The sequence below is a fragment of the Astatotilapia calliptera genome, chromosome 1, assembly GCF_900246225.1.
Source record: "Astatotilapia calliptera chromosome 1, fAstCal1.2, whole genome shotgun sequence".
NCBI classification, from domain to species: Eukaryota; Metazoa; Chordata; class Actinopteri; order Cichliformes; family Cichlidae; genus Astatotilapia; species Astatotilapia calliptera.
In genome coordinates this window covers 34637217-34652081 of record NC_039302.1, presented here as the reverse complement: position 1 = coordinate 34652081, position 14865 = coordinate 34637217, and the positions used below count along the sequence as shown (strand labels likewise).

Sequence of the window (14865 nt, the reverse complement as noted above, 5' to 3'; positions counted from 1 at the left end):
AAAGACTTAGATTCGCCATTGCTAAAATATATCTGTCTATCACTAATGTTCCGCATGAAATGGAATGAGATAGATTAATAACACCATGTGGTTTTGTCAGATTGTTTTATGCACTGCTATGTAATAAGACCTCATCTGCAGCCACTGGCTTTTGGTTGAAAAAAGGAAACCCATAGTTGTCATTTGTTATCATAATTACAATAATAAACGTCCACTTAAGTATATGGGGTCACCTTATATGAAAGCTATAAACACTGTCTGCTTGAAATGAGAGACAACACAATCTCTTGTCTTGTCTTCATCCTAGACCTCCTTTTGGCTTGTAAATTGCTTTCATGACAAACATCCTTTTTTTGTTAAGCAGAGACTTTTTTTAAAAATAGATTAATTTTCTCAATTTCACAGGATTAAGTGGGGGATACTTTGGTGGCTGGTGTCTTGTGTGTCTCATGACATGGTCTCTGTAAACTGTGCATCAGAAACGTTTATCTGTGGAAACCCTAGTTCTTTTTGTGATCCACATAAAAACATTACCATGAGTAAGTATTTCCATGTATTTATTGAAATTCCTATTGCTAACAGTATAGGAACATCCCCTTACTTTAATACTGTTGTTTTTTGGCATAAAGCAGGTCTAAATGCTAGCCTATAAATTCTCTGAAACTGTCAAACTGCTGCAATACATGTAAACTCACCATTAAAACATCTTAAAATATGAAAGACCTCCTCACAGATGAAAAGGAAGTACAGGCAAAAACATACCATACACTTCTTGTGACTAGCATAAATAATCAAAACACAATGAATCATGGTCTGTAAATTCTAACAAGCATACTAATGGAGCTAAACAGGAAACAATACAAAATCAAGAAATAATGAGAAAAAAACTGAAGTGGAAGAAAATAACTAACAATCTAAACAAAAACCAGATAATCACAAAATGCAAAAATCAAAGCAATTAACAGTTTCACCTCCAAGCAAAATATGCGAGATGCTCAGCTATTGTCTGAAAGACTGAAAACAAGAGGCCTTATACACTGTAAACATAGGAACTGATGATACAGTTACTTATATGTCCCACCAGGCCTCCTCTCGGTGGGACATGCCTCCACCTCAGCAGGAGGCATCCTTGTCAGATGCCCGCAGCACCTCAACTGGCTCCTTTCGATGTGGTGGAGCAGCGGCTGTACTCGGATGACTTCTCGCCCTAAGGGAGAGGCCAGCCACCCTTCAGTGGAAGCCCATTTCCACCGCTTGTATTCGCAGTCTCGTTCTTTTGGTCACTACCATGACCATAGGTGAGGGTAGGGTTGTAGATCGACTGGTAAATTGAGAGCTTCGCTTTTACACTCAGCTCCCTGATTGCAGACTGCATCACTGCAGCCGCAGCACCAATCTGTCTGTCAATCTCCTGCTCTCTTCTCCAATCACTCGTGAACAAGACCCCGAGATACTTAAACTCTTCCACTTGGGGCAGGAACTCGTCCCAAACCCAGAGTGGGCTCTGCACCCTTTTCCGCCCACTCCGGGTCAGGGACGAGCTCCTGCCCCAAGTGGGGCATAATTATAGAGCTAATGTGAATTCAGCTAAGGTATGCTGAATCTTTAAGCTGGATGATTGTTTGCTTTTCTCCGACCTTTTGTGCTCACATTCTAATACATTTTTATAATTCTACATTGTCGATTTCTACATTCTAATATAACCCAAGTACAGCCGGATTCCTAGTAATGTCTTTTTTTAAAAAAAATTTGACAGGCAATAGAAAGAGTATATGATAACAATTCAAATACCACACAATAACGACATTAACCCTTTAACTAACTGTTGAGATCACCATTCTTCATCATCATCATCATAATCGTTTATTTGTATAGCACTTTAAGAACACACCAGGCAGACCAAAGTGCTGAACAACACAGATCAAAACAACTACCAAATTAAAAATACCATAGAATCATTAAAAAATAGACGCTTGTCTAATATGGAGGGGAGGGTTATTCCAGAGCATTGGAGCCGCGATTGAAAACGCTCGGTCTCCTCTGCATTTCAGCCATGACTTAGGGCCCGACAGCAACAGCCACTCAGCTGAATGGAGCGAGCGAGGAAGAACGTGCTTCAGCAAATCAGATAAGTAGACAGGAGCCAAACCATTTAAAGATTTAAAAACCAATAAAAGGACTTTAAAACGAACCCTAAATTCAATGGGAGGCCAATGCAAGGAGGCCAGAACCGGAGTGATGTGATCGAATTTCCTACTACCGGATAAAAATTGTGCCGCCGCATTTTGCACTAACTGCAGGCGTGACAAGGTGTCCGACCCAACCCCTATTAAAAGGGAATTACAATAGTCTAGACGTGAGGTGATAAAAGCATGAATAAGAGTTTCCAAATTTGTCACGGTTTGCCGGGGCAAGCCGTGTGGAGTAGTAGAAAGGACCCAAAAGGCGGCAGCTCTGGTGCAGGTGAATATTTATTTACAAGGGTGGGTACAAACAGCAATGGTGGGAAAACATGAAACCGGAAACCTAAACTGGGTAAACTAACAACACAAACCAGAAATGAAGATGCAGGGAGGTCCGGGGAAATACATACGGAGAGACGTAGGGAGACCGAGGGGAAACAACACAGACGAACCAGCAACTACCATGACAGAAGACACAACTTAAATACACTCAGAGAACACAGGGAGATTACACACAGGTGGGGAACACAGCTGGGAGTGATTACGTGACGAGACTAGGGAGGCAAACTGAAAACACTAACATAAGACGCAGACCTTCACAATAAAACAGGAAACACATACACACAATGACACAACACACCAACTTAACACAGACTGGGGGACACAGAACATAGGAACATGAACCACGAAACAGAAGAGTACAAACACCCAAGGCAACCAAAACCACAGAATACTAATAAACTAAACATAAACACGGAGTCGCAGACTCCAGACCATGACAAAATTGGGTTTGGAAAGGAAAAGCTTAACCTTTGATAGGCGTCTGAGGTGATAAAAAGCTGATTTTACCACCCCATTTACATGACCTTCAAAAGTAAGCGCAGACTCAAGTTTACCACCAAGATTAGTGATTGAACTTTTCAGATGGGAGGTCAAATCACCAAAATCAACATCTGGAGAATCAGTAGAACGATGCGGGCCATATAAAATTGCTTCCGTTTTGCGATCATTAAAATTCAGAAAATTATTTGCCATCCATAATTTAATATCGCTAAGACAGTCAAGCAGTGATTGACATGGGGAGGTATCCAAATGACTAAAAGGCAAATAAAGCTGACAGTCATCGGCATACAAATGAAATGACACTCCGTGTTTACGAAAAATCGCACCAAGAGGGAGTAAATACTGCGAGAAAAATAATGGCTCAAAGATAGATCCCTGGGGCACACCCCAAAGCAGAGGGGCAACAGAGGAAGTGGGCAGCCCCAGCTTAACACAAAAACTCCTTTTGGAAAGATGTGATTTTATCCATGACAATGCCAAATCAGAAATTCCCACACAGTGGTGTAAGCGGGAAATCAGCAGGTCGAGGTCCACTGTGTCAAATGTAGCTGTTATGTCCAATAACACAAGCACAGCATATTTACCACGATCAGTAGCAAAAAGAATGTCAGTCATAACTTTAACAAGAGCTGTCTCCGCACTGTGAAAGGGCTTAAAACCAGATTGGAAGATTTCAGACAGTTGCGAGTCATTCAAGTAATCCAACAGCTGGGTATGTACAATCCTCTCCAAGATCTTGCTTAAAAAGGGAAACTTGGAGATAGGTCTAAAATTTGACATAACAGAACTACCAAGGCCAGGTTTCTTAAGTAAGGGGTGTATGACTGCATGTTTAAATCCACTAGGAACTTGACTGGTTAACAGACTAGTATTGATAATTTTCAGGATATAAGTCTGCACTTTAAGGTTTATGGGATTCATAAACCTTAAAGTGCACATCCATACAACTGACAAAAGTCAGTTGTATGGATGTGATGTAATGAAATGAGTGTCTACCGCTCACATGGACTGTTTCTGTCTGTTACTCTCTGAACTCTTTGTAAATGCAAGGTAAACAGCAGTATGCTGTTGAATATAAAGCTACAGATGCATATACAGTCTAGAACAGAAGTGAAAACACCACAGACTGTACATTAGCTACAACACTAAAAAGTCTGTTTCAAAAACAAAGAAAAAAAACCCTGAATCAAGTGCCCTTGAACTCTGTTGGAGTGGCTATAGCTCAGGAGGTAGAGCAGATCATGTGCTAGTTGGAAGGTTGGTAGTTTAATTCCTGCCTCCATGTTGCTGGGCCAGATGCTAATCCTGATTTGCTTTCCGATGAATTGATTGGCATATGAAGTGTGTGACTGTTATATAGAAAGCACTTAAGCATAGAAAAGGAACTCTAAAAAGTACTCTCATATATATGAGGGTATATGATATGTATCCTTTTTTTTCCTTAACAGCTGAATTCTGTTTGATGAATACATGCAACTTTTCAAGGGGCCCTGAGGACACCATCACGTAAACATTTACATTTTTATGATTAATTTTTTGTCTGTGTTCCTTTCTGTTTTTGAGTTTAAAAAAAACCTCTTAGATCTAACATTTATATGAGAGTAAAGTATAAAGAATTAGTAGAGTTGAGATTTAAATCATATTCAAGAACAACACATTCTATGACATGAAATCACTGAATAGTTATAAATCAAAATGATTCATATTATCTTTTCCGTTTTTCTCTAAGGTCCTTAAAAAACATGGAAGAGGTTCTTAAGAAAACAGGCTTAAATGGAAAAACATTGATCGCAAATCCTTTCTGCAATTTAGTGGTCCTCGTGTTCCAGCCAGAGGCCAGGAAACGCATTGAAATGTATGCCAGTGACACGGAGGTACAAAAAAAGAAAGAAAATATTCTTAGTGGCAAACATGAAGTCAAACTACATCCCCCGTTGGCATTTTTTTCATTTTTCTGTCTTGACTGAAATTCACTACATTACCAAAAGTATTTGCATCACTCAAGTGATGCAAAATATTTACATACAGTGTTTTGCTCTGTTTCTGATGATATAGGCGGACGTGGCTCCTCTCCCCAACAGCACAGTGAGTGTTCAACTACCAGCAAAACTGGATGCTGGACCAAACAACAAGATTGTGTTTTCCATGTTTACATTTCCTGAAACTAACAGGGTAAGACATTACACTTGGTTATATAAATGTATAGAAAAGGATGTGAATAGCTGTTGTTTAAGATGTGTTAAAATGGGGTGGCTGTAGCTCAGGTCAACTACTGATTGGAAGGTTGGTGGTTCGATGAACGTGTGTCAATGGTAGTTAGTAAGTACTTAGAAGCATAGAAGACCTTTGTTGCGTGAATCGGGTGAATGTGGCATGTTGTATAGAGGGCTTTGAATACTCCGGGAGATTAGAAAAGCACTATATAAGAATCATTCCATTCCATTCCATTTTAAGAGCATCTATACCAGGGGTTGGCAACCCTTAACCCTTTTACGCAAGATGAAGATGACTTTGTAGTGGAAAGCACAGTTCTTCATTTCCTACCATAGAAGAAAGTGGTCAGTCAGAAACTCCACATCCTTTGCAGAGGTCATTTTCACACCTTCAGGGACCTTAATTAGAGGGGTCGACCAGCTCTCTCCCTGTGACTTGGGCCCAAAACATGACTCCATCACCTCCTTGCTGACGTTGCAGCCTTGTTGGGACATGGTGGCCGTCCACCAACCATCCACCTGGACCATCCAGGGTTGCATGCATCAGTGAACAAAACTATTTAAAGATTAGTCTTTATATACTTCTGGGTCCACTGCAGCTGTTTCTGCTTGTGAACATTGGTTAGGGGTGGCCAAATAGAAGGTTTATGCACAACTGCAAGTTTCTGGAGGATCCTACACCTTGACGTACGTGGGGTTCCAGAGACACGAGCGGCTTCAAATATCTGTTTGCTGCTTTGTAATGGCCTTTCCGCAGGTGCTGTCTTAATCTGATGTATTTGTCTGGTAGAAACCTTCCTCGTTGTGCCTATATCTGCACAAACCTGTGTGTGCTCTGACTCAGCTACAAATCTCCTAACATTATGGTGATCACGCTTTAGTTTCCATGAATTATTTAAGGTTTTCATTACATGTCCAAGGCATTTAACTATTTCACGCTTATCAGCAGCAGACAGATCCTTTTTCTTTCCCATATTGCTTGAAAATGGTGATCTGTTTAATAATGTGGAATATCCTTCTTTTGTAGTTTTTCCTTTAATTGGGCTCACCTAGCAAACAAAGTCACTTTCATCAACGCAGGACTGTAAGCTGTCATCTGTAAGGCATGAGCGGTGTTTGGTTTTAACATAGCTCATAGTGGAAAATAGCAGTTCACATACATATGTGTATCCGAAGATCGTCATGAATCTGAATGCATATTTCTTCATGTTTATGTGTTGAGGATGGCATTCCATGTTTCAAACACAAGTTAATAATTTTATGTTAATATTTCAAGATCACACTAATCTTCCAATTTAGAACTACAATTTTAAAAAAAGAACTAATGCAAATAAATTTAACTTTAATTAAATTATTATAATTTATTTTGTAAAGTCATGCGGAGCCACAGTATAAGGACGAAAAAGGCTGTGGAGCCGTGGGTTGCCGACCACTGATCTATACTAATTCTGTCTATTGTTTACACTGTATTATTTAACTACCATGGTTGGTTAGTTTTGTTTGTTGTATCCCAAAGAGATTAAAGAAATATTGCCTCTAAATAGCACTTTGGCTTGAAATCAGTTTGTCGCTGCCATTAATTCCATTATTCACATTAATACCAGGCCTCAGTTTTTTATGTCTGTGCAGTTCTGCCAATAACCACAAATACACATAAGCTTTGAATAAAAGACACTAGAAACACATACATATATTTTTTATTGTTTTAGAAAAACAAAAATTGGTCACTATACTCTTTGGTCCTTCACGCCAATATGCTAGAGGAATATGCCAGATGTGCAAAGTGAATGCTCTTCTGCAGTTACTGTTTACAACAATACACCAAATGTAAATCAATATAAATTTAAATTAACTTGTAGGAATTTAAGTACACCGGTAAGAAATAACCATCACTGGGGGTCTTTTTCCTTTGGATACTGTAAAAGCCCTTCAGAATAGTGAAAAAATCTTACATGATGCATGTTTTAAACAAACCTTCCCATTAATATCAATGTGTCTTGTATTTTAGAAAATGTCTGAAGTGGCACGTGACCTATATAATCTAAAACTAGTTGGCCTGTTGGTACAAAATAAAAATATATCAGGACTAAGTGAACGTGTCAACATAACCATGGAGGTTACCAAAAATATAAATGTAAGTGCAACTTCATTTCATCATTTATTCCATTCATACTTTACATATTATAGTATTAAATAACATGGAATGCATTGTGTATGTGACTAACATAACATGCAGTATAATTGTGTTACAGGAAAACCAGACTCTCTCCTGTCAATTCTTAAATTTGTCAACAGGAAGTGAGTAACCAGTAATCACATTTGTGATGAATAGTAACATGTGACACAAATATGTTATTTTATGAATAGGAATGATTGAGGTTCATGGTTTCAATAGGGACCTACAGTGGGGCAAAAAAGTATTTAGTCAGCCACCGATTGTGCAAGTTCCCCCACTTAAAATGATGACAGAGGTCAGTAATTTGCACCAGAGGTACACTTCAACTGTGAGAGACAGAATGTGAAAAAAAAATCCATGAATTCACATGGTAGGATTTGTAAAGAATTTATTCGTAAATCAGGGTGGAAAATAAGTATTTGGTCACCTCAAACAAGGAAAATCTCTGGTTCTCACAGACCTGTAACGTCTTCTGTAAGAAGCTTTTCTGTCCCCCACTCGTTACCTGTATGAATGGCACCTGTTTGAACTCATCATCTGTATAAAAGACACCTGTCCACAGCCTCAAACAGTCAGACTCCAAACTCCGCCATGGCCAAGACCAAAGAGCTTTCGAAGGACACCAGGAAAAGTATTGTAGACCTGCACCAGACTGGGAAGAGTGAATCTAAAATAGGCAAGCAGCTTGGTGTGAAAAAATCAACTGTGGGAGCAATCATCAGAAAATGGAAGACATACAAGACCACTGATAATCTCCCTCGATCTGGGGCTCCACGCAAGATCTCATCCCGTGGGGTCAAAATGATCATGAGAACGGTGAGCAAAGATCCCAGAACCACACGGGGGGACCTGGTGAATGACCTGCAGAGAGCTGGGACCAAAGTAACAAAGGTCACCATCAGTAACACACTACAACGGCAGGGAATCAAATCCCGCAGTGCCAGACGTGTTCCGCTGCTGAAGCCAGTGCATGTCCAGGCCCGTCTGAAGTTTGCCAGAGAGCACATGGATGATACAGCAGAGGATTGGGAGAATGTCATGTGGTCAGATGAAACCAAAGTAGAACTTTTTGGTATAAACTCAACTCGCCGTGTTTGGAGGAAGAAGAATACTGAGTTGCATCCCAAGAACACCATACCTACTGTGAAGCAAGGGGGTGGAAACATCATGCTATGGGGCTGTTTTTCTGCCAAGGGGACAGGACGACTGATCCGCGTTAAGGACAGAATGAATGGGGCCATGTATCGTGAGATTTTGAGCCAAAACCTCCTTCCATCAGTGAGAACTTTGAAGATGAAACGAGGCTGGGTCTTCCAACATGACAATGATCCAAAACACACCGCCCCGGCAACAAAGGAGTGGCTCCGTAAGAAGCATTTGAAAGTCGTGGAGTGGCCTAGCCAGTCTCCAGACCTCAACCCCATAGAAAATCTGTGGCGGGAGTTGAAAGTCCGTGTTGCTCGGCGACAGCCCCAAAACATCACTGCTCTCGAGAAGATCTGCATGGAGGAATGGGCCAAAATACCAGCTACTGTGTGTGCAAACCTGGTAAAGACCTATAGTAAACGTTTGACCTCTGTTATTGCCAACAAAGGTTATGTTACAAAGTATTGAGTTGTATTTTTGTTATTGACCAAATACTTATTTTCCACCCTGATTTACGAATAAATTCTTTACAAATCCTACCATGTGGATTCATGGATTTTTTTTTTCACATTCTGTCTCTCACAGTTGAAGTGTACCTCTGGTGCAAATTACTGACCTCTGTCATCATTTTAGGTGGGGGAACTTGCACAATCGGTGGCTGACTAAATACTTTTTTGCCCCACTGTAAAAGTTGAACTGTAATTCATTGGTGGCATCTTAACTATAATGGATCTCTTTGTTTTGCTTACCAGGTTATAGTGAGGATGGCTGTGAAACACTTTGGACACGTAACCAGAGTAATGTCACCTGTTCCTGTAACCATCTCACGTACTTTGGTGTACTCCTGGTAAGACTGGACTTGTGCATTATATAAAGAGGAATTCAGGATATACAAAAACAAATATTAATACAAGAGCCATTCATTTATAGCAAAACAAACAATCATTTAAAAAAAAAACATCTACTATCTACTAGAGATGGACCGATCTGATATTACGTATCGGTCCGATACTGACCTAAATTTCTGGATCGGACATCGGAGAGAAATAAAAAATGTAATCCGATCCATTAAATATCACGAAAGCACTCCTCAAAACGTACGACATGGCGTAACTCTGCTCATAACCATAGCACGTCGGAGCAGTATGCGTCACGTGATAGAGCAGCTGTGGCGTGCGAGACCTGTCGGTGGTCTGGTTGAGCATTTGGAGCCTCGCTACCAAACCGGCATTTCATCTCCTAGAAAGTTATCCCAGAGAGAAGTAAAGCAAGTGTGTAAGTTCATCTCTGAATGTTTGTAAAGCATTCCCACCTTAAGCTTAACAACCGATATATGGAGCGACTGCCTCTTTCTCTCCCTCCCTCTCCTGTTGCTGCTTCAATCATGAAACTGATCAATGATCGGCTGATCGGCTTTTCTGTCGCGAGTCCGTCTCTCTTGTTTGTTTTTGGCCCACTTTGCACGAGAAAGAGGAAACCAGCGGCTGAACAACAGCAGCATGTTTACGCTTGATAAGCTGTTGTTAGAATTTATTTAATATTACTTTCTACACCAGGATACTTTTCTACGTAGCTGACGGCTGGTAACTGTGCAGGGGCGGATCTAGCAAAGTTTAGCCAGGGGGGCAGGTAAGAAAGGGGGTAAATCAACAAAAACATTGATAACTTTATGTAAATATGTATTTTCTCCACAGGTTTCTCCACATGTGTCAGAAAAGGACACAATAATATTGACGTATATTTCCCAAATTGGTTGTAGTGTCTCTCTTTTTGCCCTTTCCGTTGCAGTTTTGCTGTTCATCACAAATAGGTAACTTTTTTGATGATATTCTTTCAACATTCGTCAGTCATCTCCCGTCTCACATATTTAGTATCAGGCTCTTCTCACCAAACCTCTGCTCATTTCTTTCTGTCTTGTTTGTTGTTTGTTTTTGTGAATTTACATATTTATTCATTACTTTAATAAAAGGAAATACATTCTTTTCGCAACAAATGCAATTCTTTCTGGTTTATTATGTTAGTAATTCTGTCAACCATCCCATCCTTCTTCTTGATATGGCTTTCTTCAATGACATGACCACTAAATTTGCCACTTACTCTGTCTCCATTGTCTAACAGAACACTCAGACTAGATGTTTCTATGAAGGTCCACATCAATCTTGCAATTTCTCTCATCATCCTCAACCTGCACTTCCTGCTAAGTTCCACAGTGGCAGCAGTGCCCCCCACTGGGGTCTGTTTATACATGGCTCTTGTCCTTCACTACTCCCTGCTGACCACTTTTAGCTGGATGGCTGTGGAAGGATTCCACCTCTACCTTCTCTTAGTCAAAGTCTTCAACATCTATATCAAGAGATACCTGCTCAAACTCAGTGTGGTGGGATGGGGTGAGTGGAGCCATTTAAGCAGGAAGCTGTTATTATCAGTCACATAACATTTAAGTGACTGCTCGGTTCTTGTGTTTCAGGAGTTCCTGCGATCATTGTGTCAGTGGTGGTGATCATAGACAGAGGTTTTTATGGTCCTGCTGTTGTGGACAACTATAACTCCAACAGCACTGCAATGTAAGGAACAAATGTGATTGCATGTAACACCTCAACATAATTAAACTGTTTTGTATGTGCATTGGAGTTTCTGATAATACAATACAATAAAAGCTTAAAAAGGGAAAGGCATACAATCCTATTTAACCTAACATGTAATCTCACAATTTGACTCTGAATCTCAGTAGTTCCACCTACATGCACTCTTACTATGTGACTCTAAATCACCTGGGCAGGTGAGAGATTAAAATATGAACTGTAATCACTTTCTTTGTAGATGTTATATAACTAATGACACGGTGAAGGTGTTGACTACAGTTGTGCTGTTCGGCTTGGTGTTCCTCTTTAACGTGATCCTATTTGTGACAACTCTCTGGCATATTTTGATTCTCCGCCGTGTCAAAGAGGTATGGGTTAATCTTTAAATCTTTATAATGCATCTTGAAAAGTTTATGAATCTCCACATTTTTCTCATCGGCAATCCCTTTGAAAAGGCCACAAGGAACACGTGTTAAACATTCAGTAGCATCTTTATTTTAAAGGTAAATAAAGTGAAAGTGGGTTACCAGTCATTTAGTTTTTCTGATAAACATTTATCCATCTTCTAGTACATTTCTAAATTGTGTAATGGGTTAGGTATAAACTATTCCTGAGTGTAAATGCTCATCCTTGTGTATTCCTATCGATTTTCTGTCCTTAGTAATATTGCCTGATTACTGTAACCTGTGTTTAATGTGTCAGCTAATCACACATGTTGTTTTCCTAGTGTTTAGTGTTGATTTTCCCACGTTTGACTTTTTTGGAACAGTTTGGAATATGTTTTTTCCCTGCTTCTCACTGAGAATATTTGCCTCAAAGGATACCTTCCAGTGTAATGGCCACTGCCTATCTTGTGCCTAAATTAGTTTTTTACTCCTTAGCCATAAAAGGCTGATGGGGTACTGACATCACCCTGTTGGGCACATAGCCAGAGAGGTGGATGGCATGGACACCCAAGTTTGTGAATGCCAAAATTCAATAATGGGGTGACATTGGGTTTTGAAATTGGCACTGTAGGTGTAGCTACTAAAAATCTTGGACAAGTTCAAACCCTGGTGACACTGACCTCAATGTCAGAGCTCAGCCTTTCTAAAAATCACTTAGGATTTACAACTTTATACCATAGGTGTATCTACCAGGAGGCTGATGGGTAGCACTGGAATCGTATAGTATTTGTATAATTTTACTGTTTTTTACTTACTACCGCTGTGTGCGAGATACCTCTTCCTTGTGTCAAAGTGCTTGCTTGTATGTTATCAACTTCCATTTAGCATGCTGTATGAGCGAATGAAAGAGTCTAAAGATAATACACAAACTGAAAGAGATGTGATCTCATTCACTAGACAGGAGGCAGTTTTAGTGGTTACTGTTCAAACACATTTAAAAGTCATGTTAGCTTCAAGAGCACAATTTTACATAAGCTGAATAAGAGACATGCTTTCCCTGATGAGATAAGAATAGTGACAACGAGTTATAAAACAGATTTCAAGTTCTCATGCTGCTTGTCAGATGTTCTATAATGGGATGTTTCATTTTATGCTTGGCAAATCAGTTTGGACAGCGCAACCGTGACCGTGCCAAGAAAGATATTTGTACCCTGCTGGGAGTCATCACTCTGCTCGGCATTACCTGGGGCCTGGTCTTCTTCTCTTTTGGCCATCTGACCACTCCTGGCCTCTACCTCTTCTGCATCCTGAACTCATTGCAAGGTCTGCATAACCTGCTGAAAGATGAAATACTTGCTTTCAATTTTGCCATGAATGTTTGTAAAGTGTATGAACGAACTGTAACCAGGCACAGTCTTTACTACTTTCTCTCCTTTGTGTGATGCAGGTTTCTTTATATTCCTGTGGTTTGCGATGTCACTGAGAAAGACTAAAAATCCCCGTGCTATGCCAACCAGTGAAATGGCTACAACAAGCAAGTAGTTTGAACAACTACCAACTCATCAAGAAGCTCCCATGTTTGTGTAGTTTATAGGTAATACTGTAAGATGTTCCTACTAACATGTGCTTTCATTATTAATAATATGTCATGAAAAGAAGTGTAGCAAATCCAAATGCAGACTCCAGAAGCAGACGTAATGAAATGAAAAACAAGCCTTATGTGGCTGATTTAAAGCCAAAAGAATGAATCAAAACACTCAGGTCAACAATGAACATCATGCTGTTGTAAGAAAGTTGTAAAGTTTTTGCCTTGCAGGACGAATATAAGCTTACATAAGTGATATTAATCAAGGTTCTATATGATGTGATTTACATTAGTAATACTGTTAATAGGCTACATGTATAAATATATATCAGTGTAGGGTTTCTTTTCTCAGCTGTCACAAATTGGAAGATTCAGGAATTTATTTTACACTAACTGATTCCATATGTTCCTTAGTAATGAAGTGATGATTTTTACTGGTTGTTCTCATTCATATGACTTGCACGAATTACCACAACAAGAGCATTCTGGAGTAAACCAATATATCCCATATGGAAAAGAAATAGTAAAAACTTATATGATTTACTCATGAAAGTGGCCACTTTCTCATTACTTTCATATATTGTTTTAGTAAGTATCCAAAACATACAAGTTTCATTATATAATTTTTCAAGGGATCTTATATCTGTTTTCACTCTTGTATGCTTTTCATACAAGTTTCACACAAGACAGATACAAACTTTATAAGATTTATATATATCTTTTCCAAGGAGTCTAGAATAAGTGTCGCCAGATGTATCAATTTTCTTCTCCTAATTATTATTATTATAAACCTTTCCTTGATATGATGACGTTTTCCACTGAGGTCAAGAAAAATGCACCTTCTGCATTGCCTACTGATGTGATTTGGTTTTGGAAAGTACCTCACCTGGTGCTGGTTTAGTCCTTTGTAGTGTCCTTTGTACATCTGAACGAGCATTGTTAATTCACTAAATGCTGTGACATTAATATCAACAATAAAAGAAAATTAAAATTGTTTATGTAACATGTTTGTCAAGGGTGTAAGTGTGTGGCAGGCAGAGGTGTGGATCCAAAACACATGACTCTGCAACACAGAACAATGGCTTTAAAGCTGGTGAAAAGGGCAACAAAAACAAAAGGCAAAAATACCAAAGTAAACTGTACCAGACGTAAAATAAACTCACTCACTATAAGCTGAACTGAAGGGAAACAATGAGGATCTTCAAGGTTCAAAACACTCAGTAAACTACAAAATCTGAAGTTTTGTTTCATTTCATTCCAGTTTCAACAGGTGGCGTACCTGCTGCTTCTAGGCACTCCGAGGTGTCAGGAAATCTATTTTTGTTAACCAGAGTAAATTGTAATTAATGAATTAATGTTTTATTGACATTACCACTTCTATATATTTAACCTTTATTTATACAGGTTGTCCCAGTAACATTCACGATTTACAAGAGGGCTCTGTTTCAGACATACAGATTGTAATTACACCCATGTGTAAAAGAAAACAGTACCCTATATCTCATTATTTTTGCTGCAGATTGTGAAGCCCAATACAACACTGGAATCAAAAGTGTAATCAAGTAAATATGATATAGAAATTTGAATAGTATTTAAATACATTATTCAAATGATTAGAAGCATATAGATGAAAGAAAGAGAGATACTGCTGGGTGAGCTCCATTCACTCACATCATCAGAGAGTGTTATTTATGTATTACTCACATTATTTATTGTATATTGCCTTGGTGCCACTGGGTTTTAGCATGTCT

At 39.2% G+C, this 14865-nt stretch overlaps 1 protein-coding gene across 1 annotated transcript; it reads left to right on the top strand.

Annotated features, from left to right (window-relative positions):
* Positions 1-505: 505 nt before the first annotated feature.
* On the top strand, positions 506-13665 carry LOC113025004 (adhesion G-protein coupled receptor G5-like). The gene is made up of 13 exons (XM_026172368.1): positions 506-539; positions 4475-4532; positions 4756-4900; positions 5082-5198; positions 7248-7373; positions 7492-7537; positions 9314-9408; positions 10256-10371; positions 10680-10948; positions 11029-11125; positions 11382-11511; positions 12696-12852; positions 12977-13665. The coding sequence occupies exons 1-13, from the start codon at positions 536-538 to the stop codon at positions 13069-13071; spliced, it is 1455 nt and encodes a 484-aa protein (XP_026028153.1). The 5' UTR covers positions 506-535; the 3' UTR covers positions 13072-13665.
* The last annotated feature ends 1200 nt before the right edge of the window (positions 13666-14865 follow it).

What these genes read in the sequence shown, in the direction of transcription:
- LOC113025004 (XM_026172368.1), top strand. An exon ending in CTTAAATTTGTCAACAGGAA is followed by an intron (nt 7,538 to 9,313) that starts GTGAGTAACCAG and finishes TTTGCTTACCAG; the next exon opens with GTTATAGTGAGGATGGCTGT. An exon ending in CATCCTGAACTCATTGCAAG is followed by an intron (nt 12,853 to 12,976) that starts GTCTGCATAACC and finishes TGTGTGATGCAG; the next exon opens with GTTTCTTTATATTCCTGTGG.